The 17,858-nt window shown below is 40.1% G+C and overlaps 2 protein-coding genes across 4 annotated transcripts in view; one reads left to right on the plus strand and one right to left on the minus strand.

Moving 5' to 3' along the window:
- Positions 1–1,487: 1,487 nt before the first annotated feature.
- slc16a6 (solute carrier family 16 member 6) lies at positions 1,488–15,502 on the minus strand. The gene is made up of 6 exons (XM_062971164.1): positions 15,137–15,502; positions 11,252–11,492; positions 10,112–10,255; positions 9,595–9,723; positions 6,423–7,250; positions 1,488–5,045 (listed from the first exon to the last, which is right to left on the minus strand). The coding sequence occupies exons 2-6, from the start codon at positions 11,484–11,486 to the stop codon at positions 4,810–4,812; spliced, it is 1,572 nt and encodes a 523-aa protein (XP_062827234.1). The 5' UTR covers positions 11,487–11,492; positions 15,137–15,502; the 3' UTR covers positions 1,488–4,809.
- arsg (arylsulfatase G) overlaps positions 9,566–17,858 on the plus strand; it is a 154,947-nt gene continuing 146,654 nt past the window's right edge. For all 3 annotated transcript variants that reach the window (XM_062971160.1, XM_062971161.1, XM_062971163.1), the window contains exon 1: positions 9,566–9,704. The gene's annotated coding sequence lies outside the window, so the exon portion shown is untranslated. The remainder of the gene's footprint in view (positions 9,705–17,858) is intronic.

Consider the following 17,858-nt stretch of genomic DNA (forward strand, 5'->3'; position numbering starts at 1 on the left):
CAGAGTTGCATGCTTTGTAAGAAGAAGCAGATCAATGTTTTGAAGGCTACATGATTGCAGTGGGCACAGAGGAATACTATTTCTCCAGTTCAGGATTTCTCAAACTCTCCTTCTCCAGATGTTTGGAACTTCAGCTATCACAATTCCTAACAGCTGGTGAGCTGGCTGGGATTTCTGGGAACTGAAGTCCAAAACACCTAGAGGAGCAGAGTTTGAGAAACAGTTGATGTATTAAGCAGAGGCCCATGTACTCCATTTATTCGCTTTCCAACATTTGGAGACCACCACATTAGTCACAAGAAGTTCATTTACCACATCTAACCTGTTGCCTACACCCACAAAAGAAGCCAGTGTTTGAGTTCCCCCATCTTTTTTTGCATGTCTGCCATCAAACTTCTTCCCTTGCTCTCAAACACTGAAGCTTTCAAAATGTGAAAACTTTTCAAAAATTTTGGTCCCCAAGAAACAAAGCACAGAAGAAGGGCATCATGAGGAAGTGGTCAGTACCAAAACAAACAGCTGGGAACTGTGTTGGGCAGAGTGCCAGAACATCAAACACTAAACAAGTAGTGAAAGACAAACCCAGAAATGGGAAGGACTATAGGCTGGGAAATTGCATGGCATGAAGGGGGAAATGCCTTCTACCTTGGTAAGTAGAATCAGCCCAGTGGCTCCATGGATTCAGCAATCAATGGCTTAAAAATGCTCTAAAAAACAAAATTCCCAAGAACAAACCTGGATTTTTCAATTGTATATAGTGGATACTGTTTTATTATTCCAGGGAATTGATCATCCATGGATTTTGGTATCAAGGAGGGGCAGGGGTATCCTGGAATCAAATCCAAGCATATAAAGGGCCCACTGTAGTTGTATTTTGCATTAATGGAAGGGAATACTGTTAATTTTTAGCTGCTATGAACCGGGGTTTTTATTCATCACTTTTGAGTGAAATTCAACAATGGTGAGACTATTCATAGTCTGAAAAATGGGAGACTGAGGAGAAAGGGTCGCATGGATTGTGTTAGGAGCATTATATGCAGTGACTAGGTGGGAAGAAAGTGGTAGGGAAGAATTGCTTTGTAGTCAGTTCATTTTTCTCAAACTTTTCTAGTTGCAATATCTTAATTCACCACTTGAATGAGCTAAAGAAAATTTTCTTGCATTTTGGAGTGTCATGGTAGTAATTCGTAAGGAGCAAACACATGAGACTCTAGACTGTAATAACAATAAAAATAAACAATTTGTTGTCAGAGCAGATGAGTTAAATAACAAGTTCCTTTTAAGGAGTAGCACTCCAAACTTCGGTTTACTGCTTGCAAAGTTAAAGCCTCCTGTATGGAATAAATAATAATAATCTATCCATTAGGCGTGGCACTCAGAGATTTGCATTGGCATGCGTGCTAAAAAACAAATACTACTGTCATGGCTAAGAGATCAACAGGGAAGTTTAAGATTTAAAAAGGAGCTGTTAAATTGAAACAATGAAGTTCTTTCTTTAAAAAAGGTTTATTGCAAAATTCAGTATTTGGTAGCACTTGTAGAGTTCACTGATTACAGTACAGAGCAAACCAGCAGTCTTGTTATGATCATGTTTAGTTTTGGATTTCTTGTACACACAAACACACTCCTTCCAGGTCATGCTAATATGGCATATACATATACAGTAAATTATGATGCAGTCAGTTATATCTGGCATTTAGTATTTTGAAAAAAAAATACAGTAGAACCTCGTTAACCTGCAGGACAACTAGCTTTTGCCACATACAACTATTAGGTTCCTTGCCATAATAACTTGACAGTTCTAATAGCATAATGACCACATTGAGGTCTCGCATTTACCATTATACAGTATTCTTACTGCTTTTCTAGAAGTACAGCAGTGAACAAAAGATAAGGTACACTTGCTAAATAAATAAATAAATAACACAATTTTATGGACACACTTGCTTTGTTCATTTACTCACTAGTTCAGGAACAGAAAAGTCAATTACTGCCTTATCAAGAGTGCTGCATCTGTTCTATGTCTGCTGCAATTTATCGAGATTCTGCTCTATATGATAAAGTGCTGAAGGTATACCAAGGACCTTAAAACTGCAACATGATTTACATAGTTTTTAGGCAATGAGCACGAGTTGATTTGCTAAATTGTGAGAACACTGTTTCATGCATTTTTGACATTATTACTACCCTGAACTGAATTAGACAAAGCATACTTTGAAATAAGATCTCACCCTAGTATTTTCATGTAAAAGATACTTATTTTGAAAGCATGCTCTTTTGAAAATCATCCCAGCAACTCTGGGTCTTAAGCCCTGACCGTATTAATATTGCAGGGTTTTCAAAGAAGGAATTCAGGATTCAAATCCTGTCCCCCGTCTTAGATTGTTCATTTCTGTGCCTGACCATACATGCATATCTTAGCAAAGCAATCATTATACATTGCTCCCCATAAAAATACGGGGAAATGTTTGAATCTGTACAGTGTGTATTAAGAACCAAAACAGACAATTTTGTATCGTTGTGTCCCCCTGAGTTGACAAAAAGATGCGTAAAAGTGGGGCAAGCAAACTTGTGTCACTTTTAATAGTTATCAGTTAGGAGTGATTGAATAGGTAACATATTTCTATATTTTAGAATTCCCTTTCTTTACACATAATTGACTGAAAATGGGAGAAAAATCCAGCTATATCTATTATGCACCCTCAGAATCCACCAGCAATTTTCTCATCTGAGGTCTGTGCTACTACATTTAACATCCATCTAGGGTTATAGTGTTAAAATATTTGGACCAATCATTGATGCCATTGGCAGTTGTAAAGTATTCTTGTTATAATGTAAACTTCCATACTTGCACACTTTTTTTTCTTTACTGCACTACTGTTCCAGAAATGTTGGGTTTTTCAAACTATACCTACCGAGTATAAAATTTACAAGTACCTAAGGTCTCAAGAAATGGTTGACACATTTGACTCATATGCCATCAGTGGGAATTGCATGGAGGTAATGACAGAAGTTTGCAATTTATGTATACTTATGTATACTTTGACCAGCCATATGATTATGACTTTACAGTAAATCACTGTTGTGATCATACACAATAATACCATACCTAATATACTTCAAGTGTTTTACTTATTCAAGACCCTGCCTACAGTGCCTTACCACTTGAAACAATAGTTCCAGTGCTTTGGGGATTGTACTTCAGAACAGCATGAGTGAGCTTCCTTTTTTAAAAAACATTGGCTCGAATCCTCATATGCCAGTACAACACCAATGTTGCCCGCATGTGTTTTTCTAGGATGTTGCAGAAAGAGGTATTTTGTACTTCCTTATGCAACATAGCATGGTACTCTTGTGGAACAGCAACTGTTGGGGAGGGCTTACAGGTGTAGCTGAATCACACCAGCCACTGATGGGATGCATAGGTGCACCCAGTTATATTACTGCTGTCCTTAAGGTGTGCAAGGGCAGCTGTTCAATGGCTGGTGGAATGCAGTGGGGCCCTGCTGCAATTATGTATTTGGAGAGGAAGTGTGGAAGAGGAATCAGCCTCAATTCCAGGTGAGAAGCACACCAATAAGTTTACTGCATTTTAGTCCATACCCTGCCTTCCAACTCTCTTTAATAGAAAAAATATATTTTTTTAAAAAAAATATCTTAGAAATAATTAACAAAATAACGCACCGAAAAGGCTGGCGAAGAGTATTTTAAAAATCCACGTATTTTCTTCTACAAGGCAAACTCTAATACTTCTAAAATAACAATAAATACTAGTTTTAAATTAAAACAGGACACAATCTTTTTTTCTAACAGCCAAGTGGGGAGTAAAAGACTTCCAACAGTTTGAACCTGCTCAGAAGCAACTCTTGATCTTTTTCAGTGAGACTCAGTTCCAAGGTAAGGACACCAGGATGTAACTTAAGATTGCAATTTCATATCCCCTTGGATTTAAGTCCTATTTAAAGTAATGGGGCTTACAAAGTCCTGAATAAGCAAGCACAAAATTGAACTGTTAAGAATTCAAACCTAGGAGTGAAATAGATTTTTTTTCAAAAAATGTCTGAAATAGGAACTGGCCATAAAACAGAAGTGGTAGCTTCCTACTTCCCAGCATTTATGAAATTCAAGCATGTTTTAAAAACAAAGTCCTTGTTAATCCTCTAGGTTAAGGTACACACAGACCCTGTGGCTTTCCAGATGTTGTTGGCCTCCATCTCTCACCCATTCTTAGCCATTGGCTATACACGGAGTGATGGAAGAGGGAAACCAACATCTTAAGAGCCACAGATTCACCATCCCTGCTCTAAGTATACTATCTAACCCAATCCCCCTTCCCCTGAAAATACTAACTAGAAAAATCCTTTTGCTCTGATACAAAAACTAAAAAAGAATGAAATTCAGAATTATTTACCAAATCAACTCTCTTGTGTCACTATTCTTTTCTTGCTAATTATAGCGTTTCTTGATGTGAGATATTAGCAGGCAATAAACAAGTGATAGTTTGTTACAATGTCCCACATTATATTTTTCTTTTACCATAATTATTTCTTCCCATGGTTTTTGAACTGGCAATTTAGATGTGCCCTGTGACTCTTTGGGAATATGAGAATTTGAACCACAATGTCATGCTGAGTAGGAGCGTGTGAACAAATTTTAACATTCCATGTTTACAAAAAAAAGTAATGTTAATATTTCTGAAAGGTTTGATAACATTGTTCACATTTTTGATTTTGCATTCCCTTTAAAAGTGTAGTTTTTAGAAGGTGAATTGGAGCTGACTTGCTTTTGTAACAATATATATTTTAAAATTCAAGCCATACTATCACAACTTCTTACAGTCTCCTCATTTTTCCCAAGATCGGGTTCTATAAAATCATCTGGTACTTCCTGCAAAGTCTTTGACACTTTCTCTTGTAATGGCTGCTTCTTACTTTGACACTTCTTGCAAGGTGTCACCAAAGAAAGAAATACCGCAGCCAGCAGCATGCCAGCAGCACAGGAATAGAACGCAGAGCTGTAATTCTTCGTAGTATCCACTAGTACTCCTGGATAGGGAGAGAGATGCAGAGATACATTAAACATGTTAACAACTCCAGTTTATACCATTGCATTTACCATGCCTTTGTACATTCCACTTAAAAAGACTGGACCCTTCAGAGCTATTTATAGATCACCTAGGATGATCTTTCTCAAGTTCAAAAAGCAGTCTGGGGATTTTGTTTAAAATTGTTTAAAGGAAAACAGTATAGGAAAGTACTGAGAAAAAAATTGTATTTTTAGGGAAAGGGGGATTGGGATAGATACTATACTTAGAGAAGGGATGTTGAGAAAAAAACCTACATGTTTCCCTTCTGTAGCCTCCATGAATTGGAGCATGTATGTAAATAAACAGTTTGGGAGCTGGAAGGTTCCTGCAGAAGTAGTTTCTGAGGGGGAAACTTGTATAAACGTGTACACCCCATCCTTTTTGGCTTGGAGCTGAATATCCCTTATTTAGAAGGTGAGCTCACTAATTTACTGAAAATGATGTTCCATTGACTTCAGTGAAATGTACTTCCAAGTAAATGTGCTTTGGACTTCAGCCCAATCGTCTTGTGAACTCAAACTTGTAAACAGTTTTAGGAATGTTGTTGGAAGTTGTTTTGAAAGCTGCAGTTATTAAACAAATCTGCACAGGGCTGCATGGAACTGCAATTTTCAAATAATTTCCCCCAACAATTCAATGAAAAATTCATTTTTTTGAAATTGATCAACCAACCATAGGATTGTATGTTACAGTAGCAGTAATATACTAAATCTACAGAAGCTTTTCAATACATCAGGCAAGTTTCCTTACACAACGAAACATTGCTAGGGAAGTGTATCCATGGCTAGGACGTTCTCTGGTTGACCACAAGAAAAGTCATCCACTTTTGGCCTAACCTACTGATGTAGCCCTAAGTCATGTCACAGAACATCAAGTTTTCTCTAGAGTTCATTTGAGTTATCTGCCATTTTACTTCATCACTGTATATAATGGGACTTAAGAAGTCTTGGATTTTGGGATCTAAAGATGGTCTTAAATTCAAACTCCAGTAGATAGCAAGACTACATGTTTGAATGTGTGTTTTTGGAAATATGTAACCTGTTTGGGTTTCACATTGGATGAAAATCAGAATAAATCAAATAAATAAATGTTCTGTAGGATCTCCTCTGTCCTTCAGTATTCTGAGATTGCTCATCACCTAGCTCTAGCTTTTTGCAGGAATACACCAACTTCCCATGATGTTTCTGTGTATCTGCCTATTTATGGTGCTCGTAATTCAACCTTTTCATTTTGAAAACACTGGTTCCATTCCCTGGCTCTCTCCGAGCAGGCACTGTAACCACTAAACACAATGCAAAACATTTGAGATGATTTCTGTGACGCTACTCATTTTTACCTGCAAGGGGTGGTCCAGCCAACCCTGATAAACTTTGAATAAATACGTAAACTCCTGCGGCAGATGACATCCTCTCAATGCCAACGACATCATCTTCTGCCAACATAGGAATGTGCGTGCCTGCTACAGTCCCAAGCATAAAACCGAAGAAAATGCTACACATCATGAGTCCCCAAAATTCATAAGCTAGAGGGAAGGCAAAGAGGGCAACGTCCAGCAGAATGACAGAGATGAGTTCAATGTATATTTTCCGGATGGGTTTTTTGTTGAGGACCCAGCCAGCACTGATTCTGCCAAAGACCTCAGCAATTGCCATGGCTGACAGGATATATGCAGAGGAGTCCTTATTGATGCCAAGGCTTATGCCGAGAGGAATGATGTATAGGGAAGGGGCAAAGAATCCCAGAGTTGCAAATAAACCAAAAAGTGCATAACAAATAAAACCATAGTCTTTCAATATGGAGAAGTCTAGCAGTTGGATTTTTGGTTCCTTGGTTGGAATGCTACTAGATTCTGTAAGCATCTCAGTGTTTTCCTTTGGTTCATCTTCAGTTTTCAGTTTCAATTTGGCATCTTCAGACATGTTGCGAGGTGAGGTAGTTACTTCTACTCCTGAGTCAATAGAATCTATAGAGGTGCGGGTCTGTTCATTTTCAAACATGTACTTTGTCTCTCTTTGCTCTTCCACAGGGGAGACTTTCACTACTTCCTGTGCTTTGATTATTATGGGCCGTAGCAGCGCCCCACAAGCCACGATTCCAAGCTGCAGTAGACCAACAAACAAGAGGCTGTGTCTCCAGCCAATGTGTTCTTTCAAAGCAGTGATGGCTACAGAATAAGGGGGAAATGAAATATTATTGTAGCAGATGGCTTTAGTTGATAATGCTATATAAAAGCACACTTTTTGGGGATAAAAACCTACTTCAAAAATTACACACAGACTTTCTGAACCCCTGACACAGACCCAAGACAAAAGAGCATATAGGATAATTTAAGTTTCACGCATTAAGACAGCTGCTTTGCCCGAAGAAGCGTATCTCCTCTGCATAGTATGCAGACTGCATACTGTGTAGTAAGATAAGGATGTGAGAGTAGAAGATACCAGCCCAAGTTAGATACTGTGTGCCTGGCATGTGGAGAGGAGATCCAATGCGGATTCCTTTCTGTCCCTAGCAATATGAAGACAACAATTTTGGGAGAGGGGCTGGGCGGCTGGAAGAATTATATCTTCAACCATAACAGGGTAAGTTAAATGATCAGAAACAATAAAGTACTAAAGACATGCTTCCGCTTCTGTAATACAGGCAAGAGTGATGGGTTTTACAGACATAGGATATTCCACTTTGGAAAAGTACTGGGGAAATATATTTCATCTTAACACCTTAATGTAAGCTTGGTGGAATTCACTCCGCCGAGACTCCAGGTTTTGGGTTTCATAAGAGATGAAATGGCTTGTATACTAAAATAGCCTTTCAGGCTTTGCAACCGGGGGAAATTTAGCTTGGGAAATCTATACTGGGATCCCACTGGATTGTGCATAAGAACAACATGTTCTGCAAAGGAAAATAATGTCAGGTTGAAATTCCTGTGTCGTCTCAATTTACATAACCAGTAGTGGGATGTATAGGTTTAGAACATATCTAATGACAAAAATATCACTGATCCAATATTGCTTCTCTATGGCGGTTAGAGAATTGTACAAAGACTTGAAATTCCTGCCTCCTTCAAGTTGTATTAGATTTAGCCCTCCACCCCTCCAGTGTATTTCCAGCTAGTAGGCGTTCTTTAATTTTATTCTAAAAGAAAGAAGATCTGGCTACTTGGAAAGGAATGATGGATTGACAGATGGTTCTAACAAAATAGTGTTCCTTCTGAAAGCTTGATGGAATATCTTTTTGTCCTATTTTATGGAACAATTTAGGTCTTTTTGGTTAAGGCAACAGAGAAATGATTTCTACATCTAATTATGCAAAGAAATATAATCTGTGCTTTTGTTGAAGCATCAGATTCCTGCATTAAGGCCAGATATATTTTGGTTCAATAAGAGATTAATTAATTAATGTTTTATAACAACGTATGCTTTTAAAAGTCTGGCCAGGAAGATTTTGGGATTGGAATTTGGTAGACTTTACTATGGTTTGGTCCCTTATATACTGCAAAGCCCAAATTCATCTGACTCTAGGCAAATGCTTTAACAAGGAGCAAGTGACCCATAGAGGCGCTCTAATCTGCAGACACGGGCCTTGTGTTTGATAATCAGTCAGCCCAGTTGATAATAGACCAGTGTCAGTTGTGTCTACCCCAGAGTTGATGTCAAATCAGATTTTATTCAAACATTTGTAGGGGAGAAAAAAATGATATTATCTCTTATAAAGTTATGAAGTCAATGCCATGAATAGGAAATCTCTGATCTACAGGCCTGATGTGTCTTATGGTAGCAGAACGAGAGAATCCCTTTTCATTTACCAGCTTCTCTGAGCTGCTGTGCCCCTCCCAAGTCAGTAAAGTCTCCCTATCTGTGCTTAGACACAAGAGATTCTTCCTACCCTCCAACTTCTACATTTTAAAGTCTTAATTTCAGTGCTGAGTGGGGTGTGATGTAGAGTTCACTTTAGAGCAGTGGTTTCCAACCTGTGGGTCCCCAGGTGTTTTGGCCTACAACTCCCAGAAATCCCAGCCAGTTTACTAGTTGTTAGGACTTCTGGGAGTTGAAGGCCAAAACATCTGGGAACCCAAAGGTTGGAAACCACTGCTTTAGAGAAAGGGATTGCTGATATTTCCAATACTGTGAGCCAGGCTTGATAGAATTACTCCCTATGCTGTAATCAGCCTTTAAAAAAACTCTCTTAGTGTTAGAGGATTTTAAAAAGCCTAATTGCAAGCCTCAAGTAAGAATAATGCCGGGAATGATGGGGTTAGCTCCCCTTTGAAAATCTTAACTTATTTGAATCCACACTCTATCTCCTGGGAGAGGGAGTGTTTTCAAGAAGAAAAGTGTGTGAAGAACCATACAATCATGTTGCACATCAGTGGTGGGTTGTCTCCCACCATTAACTTAAAAGTTACTGGCATGCTTATTCAAGGTTAATTCTGCCCTCAGGCTGAACAAGGTTCTCCTCTCTGGTCCAGGTGACCATGTGCAAAAGTTAAAACGAAGATGTCTGCTTCGAACCTGGTGCAAAAGAGAAGACGGCAAAGCATTCTCCTGTGGAAGCCACTGCTGTGACTAGTGAGCGCTTTTTCTCAAAGTACTGTGACAGAATGGTGACAGTTGGAAGAAAGGTAAGGCAGTATCCTAGTCCTGTGAATAAATACCAAACAAATGCCATTAGGATAAGAACAATAAAAGGAATGCTGATACTAGACTACAGTTTTGCTTCCTTGTTTGAATTTTTTTTTTACTGAGCATCCACCTGCAGAAAGTTTGGCAACTTCCAATTAGCGATATATGTAATTGTTCCATTTCTTGGAATACATTGTGGTGGATTTCTTAGCGATATATGCTCTGTCAGATAGTTACAAGATTTGTAAAGATTTGAGCTATCATGTTAACAATAACTAAGGTCATTTAGCAGAGCCAGATACTCCCACAAAACTCAAGCAAGAATTTCGGGCCCTAAAATTCCTGGCCTGCTTACAAGCCTGAATATAAATATCATGCAAAATTAAGATAGATGTCAGCCACTCACCTGAGACTATACCAATGGAGATGTACATTTCAGTAACGGTGCGTGCAAAAGAGCCCACAACCATCCCAGTGCTGATCAGCAACCCTCCAATCATCACCACCAAACGATGACCAAAACGATTAGATAGTATTGTAGAGAGAGGAGCTGCAAAAGAGAGAAAGGTTGTTTTGCCCACTAGCACTCTCCTAAAATTTCAACAGTAAGTGCCAGTCTGTCAAAAGAAGCTGTGCTGGGGTTTGTTTTATAATGCTGCACTTGCATATTATTCTAAGAAGAAATATAACTTGGCTTGATGCTCTTAAGAACTTGCAAGTTTTGTCAGCTCGAGTGGAACTGTGAGGATATTTTTAAAAACCAATATTGGAGGGCTCCAGAAATCATCCCTATCCCTTCCAAAATCCCATGTACAAAACAGCACATAATGTGATGTAACGTGCAGCATAATGTGGTGCAGGAATGCAGAACAGATAGCATACACACACTCTTTCAGAAATGAACAGTCTTCAAGAAGCCTATCTAATGTGATTTCATTGAGTCTGGAAACAACTGGAAAATGGAAACAAGCTTGCATTGTTCTGAAATCATCTTCCAGAGTTTTCTTTCCTTAAAGAAGAGCTGGTTTGATTTAGTTGACACACTTGAGATAAATTTTTAAAGGGATAAAAAATTTAATGGAAGAAATTTCTTCTATTCCAAACACACCAAAACCAGCCATTCTGCCCTTCTACACCTCCCATTCACCACAACAGGACTGGTACAGGTCTCAAATTCCTTGTTCATTTGCTTTTTCCTTGTCCTTATTGTATTTGTAAATTCATGTGAGCATCTCCTTCCTTTGTGTGAGGCAGCAATATAATTGACCAAAGAGCTGGAGTCTGGTAATGTTACAGTGCTTAGTTTTCCCTTAAATTGCAGCGCCTTCCTTATAGGGAGGCAGTGAAATCAGCACAGGTGATTTCCATCTATATTTTCTGATCTTAGTTTCTGGTAATGATGCACAGACAAAACCAACAGCCCCAGAAGCTGAATATGTAGAATAAGACACATTAAAACCCACAAAATTAATGGATTTAAGCATCTTTAACTTAATATGAGCAAGTTGTTAAAAAGTCTGCTGTTTAAGATGTATGGCACACTCACCTGTAAATGTTAGTACAAACACACATATTGAGATTATCCATGATATCCTGCTGTTACTTTCATCAAAACTTTCCATTAAGTCCGTAAAGAAGACTCCAAAAGACTTGATGATTCCGTATGTCAGGGCTTCCACAAAGAAGAAAGCAAAAGCCACAACCCAGCCCCATCCTCCATCAGGCACTTTAGTATAAACACTTGGAGCAATACACGACATTCTTGTTGCTTTGACAGTCATTTTTGCCTGTAACAGAAGAGAAGAACTGGAGATCAGGACACTCTGCCAAACCATGCCATAAGCCTGTGTCCTTTCATCAGATTGCTGCTTCAAGATGAAGGAAATTTGTCCTTTTATGATCAGATTGGACTAGTTGAACTAGGAACCAGAAAATGTACTTATTCATAAGGACCAGCTGTTTCCATTTAAGAACAAGCAATTAAGTCATCTGACTCAAAATACAGCGCAAGACAGACAATGTTATAAAAACCCATGACAAGCACAAAAAATATGTGAAATTTCACAAGCAGCGACAAGAAGATCCTAAACTTGCAATTTGGGGTTTGTGTTTATCTGGCTTATCTAGGATGATAGTAATAAAATATCTAGACAAAATAATATTTAGGGTTTATTCTAAAAAGAGTCTGTGCATTAGAATATGTGATGCGACATATCCTAAAATATCACTTTGCTGTTAGCAGCATTACTGTGCAGTATTACTCTTTGAAATGGATTCCTCCATGACAGAAAAGGATTTCTGTCACGTTTCCTGAGACATGGAGTTCAGGGAAGCAGAGTGGAGGAGGTAGTCCCTTTGAACTTGGTTCCCAGACAGCATGTTAGATGCTGCCTCTGCCCACTCAAGAAATCCATCTGTACTTCAGAGTGAAGCTGTCTTAAAAGACCTTTAAAGTGTTCCCTCACTTATTGCAGGGGTTAGGTTCCAGGCCCACCCACAATAAGTGAAAATCTGTGAAGTAGGAACACTATATATTTATACATTATTTATACACTATTTTAAGTCTTTATCACCCAATTGTGTGTTGATAAATCAGCCCCTTCTCCTCCCGTTGCCGCTTGGGCTCCTTTTCTCTACCTTTGGCTTCTCCTTCCTCCCTTCCTTAGGCTGTACATTGTAATTTTTAATGATTTATAATATTCTTTTAGAGTTTATTGAAGAACCAGAAAACAGTGAATCCGTAAAAAGCGAACCACGAAGTAGTGAAGGGCCACTGTGCATTTAAAAAGTAATGCAAACACATTGTAAACTTAAAAGGGGGAAACTTTGTGCATTGGCTCATAACAGCAATTGCTATCAGAAGTCTGCAATGCGCAGGTGCTTATGAAACCACAGGACTGGACAAATGTGGAAGGATCCGAATAGGTGCCTAGTACAGAACAAGCTTTAATCCCCCGTTTGATTGTTTTAAATGTAACAAAGGCTCAGTGGGCAGAAGGAGAGTGCATTCATGGGTTGTTCTCCTGCCATGCGGCTTTTGCGTTATACTTTGGCCACACAGCAGAAAGTCTAGGGCAAAAGCCTATGCAGCTGGGCTGATCCAGTTTGGGCAAATCTTCAGCTGCACAGGACAGCTCCCTTGAACCAGTTTGAGCCGTAAAATATTAGGCAGGATCCCAGACTCTGGGGCTCTTTCAAAACAGAGGATTCCCAAAGACTCCATACATAGGAAAAATGAACAAACTCATATTTTATATAACTCATATGAAATTATACACACACACTGTATGTGTTATATACACATATACGCATACTGTATAACACATACTGTATACACATACTGTATAACACACACACTGATATAAACACACATATAATGAGAGTAATTTTGTAATGAATATTCTTCACATTAAGTTACATTTGGCTAAAATATCCTCTATGTATGGTGACTTTTTGGGACAACCCCTCTTCCAGGGGGAAAAAAACCCCTTTGGATGTTTAACCGACCTCTTCTACTCAGTAAGCTCTCCTTGCCTGAATGAGGAGGTGACCAAAGTGAGAATCCTTCAAAAGGCAAAGGAGAGACTCCTCTTTATGTTTTCTGATTGGCCACAGTTACATCATAAATGGGACCGCTAGAGGTCATCTAGTCTATACCTTTGATTCACAGCCTCTAAGGGCCCTTCCACACAACCATATAACTCAGAATATCGAGGCAGAAAATCCACAATATCTGCTTTGAACTGGATTATGTCCACACTGCCATATAATCCAGTTCAGTGTGGATTTTATACAGTTGTGTGGAAGAGGCATAAAATGCTGCTATTGTCCCATTGTTGTGGCGGTTGTTTCTTTGGGAAACAATGACAACTCATATATCCACAACATAAATTACATATATTAGAAATATGAATATTATTATTAGTTGTAGCAGTACTATTGTTGGATTGCTGTGAATTTTCCGGGCTGTATGGCCATATTCCAGAAGCATTCTCTCCTGGAATGCTCTCTATGGCAGGCATCCTCAGAGCTTATGAGATCTATTAGAAACTAGGTAAGTGGGGTTTTTATATCTGTGGAAGAAACAGGGTGGAAGAAAGAACTCTTGTCTGCTTGAGGCAAATGTGAATGTTGCAATTAACCACATTGATTAGCATTGAATGGCCTTGCAGCTTCAAAGTCTGGCTGCTCCCTGCCTGGGGAATCCTTTGTTGGGAGGTGTTAGCTGGCCATGATTGTTTTTGTCTGGAATTCTTCAGCTTTCCGAGTGGTGTTTTTTATTTACTGTCCTGATTTTACAGTTTTTTAATACTGGTAGCCAGATGTCAAACTACACCGGGAAGCCATTGAAATCCATAAGCATGTGGACAATTTCAACAGAAAGGAGGAAACCATGAAAATGAACAAAATTTGGCTACCAGTATTTTTAAAAATTCTAAAATCAGAACAGTAAAATAAAGAACAACACTCAGAAAACAGAAAAATTCCAGACATGAATCAATCAGGGCCAGTTAACACATCTCAACAAAGGATTCCTGCAAGAAGGAAGCAGCCAGGCTTTGAAGCTGCAAGGCCATTCAATGCTAATGAAGTGGCAAATTGCACCATTCACAATTGCCTCAAGCAGACAATAATTCTTTTTTCCACAGATATATAAACCCCACATGCCTAGTTTCCAACAGACCTCACAATCTCTGAGGAAGTCTGCCATAGATGTGGGTGAAACATCAGGAGAGAATGCTTCTGGAACATGTCCAGACAGCCCGGTAAACTCACAGCAAACCAGTGATTCCGACCATGAAAACCTTCGAAGAAACAGTGCTATTGTTATTATTCATGACAAGTTTTGAACCAACCTTGAAATACAGAGAGAGGCAAGCCTAGTAATAGCTGCATGGCAAGTTGGTCTGATGGACAAAGTAAAAGTGGGGTGAAAAAAAGCCATTTTTCTCCTTAAGAAAGCATTCCTTGGGATGCAGAGGGAGGAGGAAATAATCCCTCCATCACTTTGTGGTCCCTGGGTTGCATCATTTTAAAGAAGGGACTTAGGTTCTGTTTCAATATATAGTACAGTACAAGTACAACAAGTACAGTACAAGCCTCTGGATAATCCAAGCCATTTTTGTAGTCAATGTTTTCAATATATCGTGATATTTTGGTGCTAAATTCATAAATACAGTAATTACAACGTAACATTACTGCGTATTGAACTACTTTTTCTGTCAGATTTGTTGTCGAACATGATGTTTTGGTGCTTAATTTGTAAAATCATAACCTAATTTGATGTTTAATAGGCTTTTCCTTAATCTCTCATTATCCAAGTTATTCGCTTATCCAAGCTTCTGCCGGCCCGTTTAGCTTGGATAAGTGAGACTCTACTGTATATATTGTAAAGTGTGGGCACAAGAGAAGCCAACTCGTGTCCACTTACCAGGCCAGAAGAAGGTGTTGCTGCTGCTGCTGAAAAGGAGGCTTCTTCCCGCCAAAGCCCCTCAGAAACGCAGCTGATGCTACGACCTGGTCAGCAACATCCCTTCCGCTTTAACAGAGCAGATCTGTGTATATAGAGAGATATATATATAGAGAGAGGAGACCCTCATCCAACGCTGGGCTCTCTCTCCTTGTGCCAAGGCTGCCCCATGCCCTTCAGGCTCGCTTCACCCGTGGCTTTGGCTTTGTTCCCTCTCCTGCCTTTTCCCCCTCCACCTCTTTCTCTCTCCTTTCCTCTCTTAGGTTCCTTTCCCAGCTGCCGCCTGTACCTACTGACCTACTCTGGCTGAGCTATTTGTCTTTATATATAGATACCGGCTCGAGCCGGTCTTTGCCGGCGGGCCCGGCGCGCGCGCGCACGGGGGGTGGGGGAAATCTCAGCAGCGCCATGTGCGCGCCGGGGTCGCTCTTGGCCATTGCAAGCGAACTGCAATTCAAGGAGGCGCCGTCGCGTGCGCTGCGCGAGGAAAGGAAGCGAAGGAGGTTTGAGACAGCGCGCGCGCACGCACACACACGCGGAGAAGAGATAGTGTAGCGGCGGCATGGAAACGCGCGTGCGCATTGCGGGGAGAGAGAGAAGGGGACTCATTGATATCCCTTCCAAACTTTCCACGGTGACGGATGAATGAAATCTTGGACCTGCCAGTGGCTCAGTGCTATAGCCTGGGCATGGGCAAACTTCGACCCGCCAAGTGTTTTGGACTCCAACTCCCACAATTCCTAACAGCCTACTGGCTGTTAGGAATTGTGGGAGTTGGAGTCCAAAACACCTGGCGAGTCAAACTTTGCCCATGCCTGGGCTAGAGCATTGAGCCACTGGCTCGGCCTTGAGCCTTCCCTACCGAAAAGAGCTGCTGGTCCATGGATTCCCATTGCATGGAGCTCTCCCTGGTAGTTCAAGCTTTGTCAAATTGCATTCATTCTACAATGAGGATGGAACCCCCAATGGCGCAGTGGATTAAACCCTTATGCCGGCAGGACTGCTGACTTGAAGGTTGGGTTGCTGACATTAAGGTTGCCGGTTCGAATCCTACCCAGGGAAGGTGTGGATGAGCTCCCTCTGTCAGCTCCAGTTCCCCATGCGGGGACATGAGAGAAGCCTCCCACAAGGATGGTAAAAACATCCGGACATCCCGTGGGTAACATCCTTGTAGACGGCCAATTCTCTCACACTAGAAACGACTTGCAGTTTCTCAAGTCGCTCCTGACACACACACACCCACACACACCCACACACACAAAAATACACAGTAAAATTAACTGCAATAAAATTAACTGCAGTGTGTTGAAGGCTTTCATGGCCGGGATCACAGGGTTGTTGTATGTTTTTCAGGCTGTATGGCTATGTTCCAGAAGTATTCTTTCCTGACATTTCGCCCACATCTATGGCAGGCATTCTCAGAGGATGTGGGCGAAACTTCAGGAGAGAATACTTCTGGAACATGGCCATACAGCCCGAAAAACATACAATCCTTAACTGCAGTGGTTCAAGTCTATGGAATCTTGGAAACTAGTTTTACTAGAGCTTCTCTGCCAAAGAGTGCTAGTCCTTCACCCAACCAAAACAAAAAACCAATAAAACTGCGGATGCGGCCCACCCCGTCCTTACAAAATCAGCTCCTGCACCTCAAAGTCCTTCATTTGTCTAGCCTTGGCTAATAATGTTAAAGAAGAGATCTTGGAGCAGTCAGATCTGGCTACATTAGCCTATAGTTAGCTACTAAGCAAGTTCAATTAGATTACTAAAATGCACTTTTTGTTAGGTTAAGGTAAAGGTTTCCCTTGACGTTAAGTCCAGTCATGTCTGACTCTGGGGGTTGGTGCTCTTCTCCATTTCTAAGCCGAAGAGTTGGTGTTGTCCGTAGACGCCTCCAAGGTCATGTGGCTGGCATGACTGCATGGAGCGCCATTACCTTCCCACCAAAGCGGTACCTATTGATTTACTCACATTTGCATGTTTTCGAACTGTTAGGTTGGCAGAAGCTGGGGCTAACAGCAGGAGCTCATCCCGCTCCCCGGATTTGAACCGCCGACCTTTTGGTCAGCAAGTTTAGCAGCTCAGCGGTTTAACCTGCTGTACTACTGACTCCATCATAATTTACTTTAATAAGAATAAACTTGATTTATATCCTACCCTATCTCCCCATGGAGTCTCAGGGCATTCAACAAAACAACCAAAGCCACCCAAATCAAAAACAAACCCAACATCAACATCAAAGTGATATCAAAGATATTACAGTAGAGTCTCACTTGTCCAACGTTCTGGATTATCCAACACATTTAATGTTATAATGTTATTAATTTGTGCATGTGTATATATATGTATGTACACATACACACATGAATACCAGATAGATGATAGAGTGTGTGTGTATACAGTAGAGTCTCACTTATCCAAGCTGAACGGGCCAGCAGAAGCTTGGATAAGCGAATATCTTGGATAATGAGGGATTAAGGAAAAGCCTATTAAACATCAAATTAGGTTATGATTTTACAAATTAAGCACCAAAACATCATGTTATACAACAAATTTGACAGAAAAAGTAGTTCAATACGCAGTAATGTTATGTTGTAATTACTGTATTTATGACTTTAGCACCAAAATATCATGATATATTGAAAACATTGACTACAAAAATGGCTTGGATTAGCCAGAGGCTTGG

This window comes from Anolis carolinensis, chromosome 2 (genome assembly GCF_035594765.1).
Source record: "Anolis carolinensis isolate JA03-04 chromosome 2, rAnoCar3.1.pri, whole genome shotgun sequence".
Classification (NCBI taxonomy): Eukaryota; Metazoa; Chordata; class Lepidosauria; order Squamata; family Dactyloidae; genus Anolis; species Anolis carolinensis.

What these genes read in the sequence shown, in the direction of transcription:
- slc16a6 (XM_062971164.1), bottom strand. Translation starts at nt 11,486, where the DNA reads ATGACTGTCAAAGCAACAAGAATGTCGTGTATTGCTCCAAGTGTTTAT. An exon ending in CTCCATTGGTATAGTCTCAG is followed by an intron (nt 9,724 to 10,111) that starts GTGAGTGGCTGA and finishes ATTTATTCACAG; the next exon opens with GACTAGGATACTGCCTTACC. An exon ending in CGTCTTCTCTTTTGCACCAG is followed by an intron (nt 7,251 to 9,594) that starts GTTCGAAGCAGA and finishes CTTATTCTGTAG; the next exon opens with CCATCACTGCTTTGAAAGAA.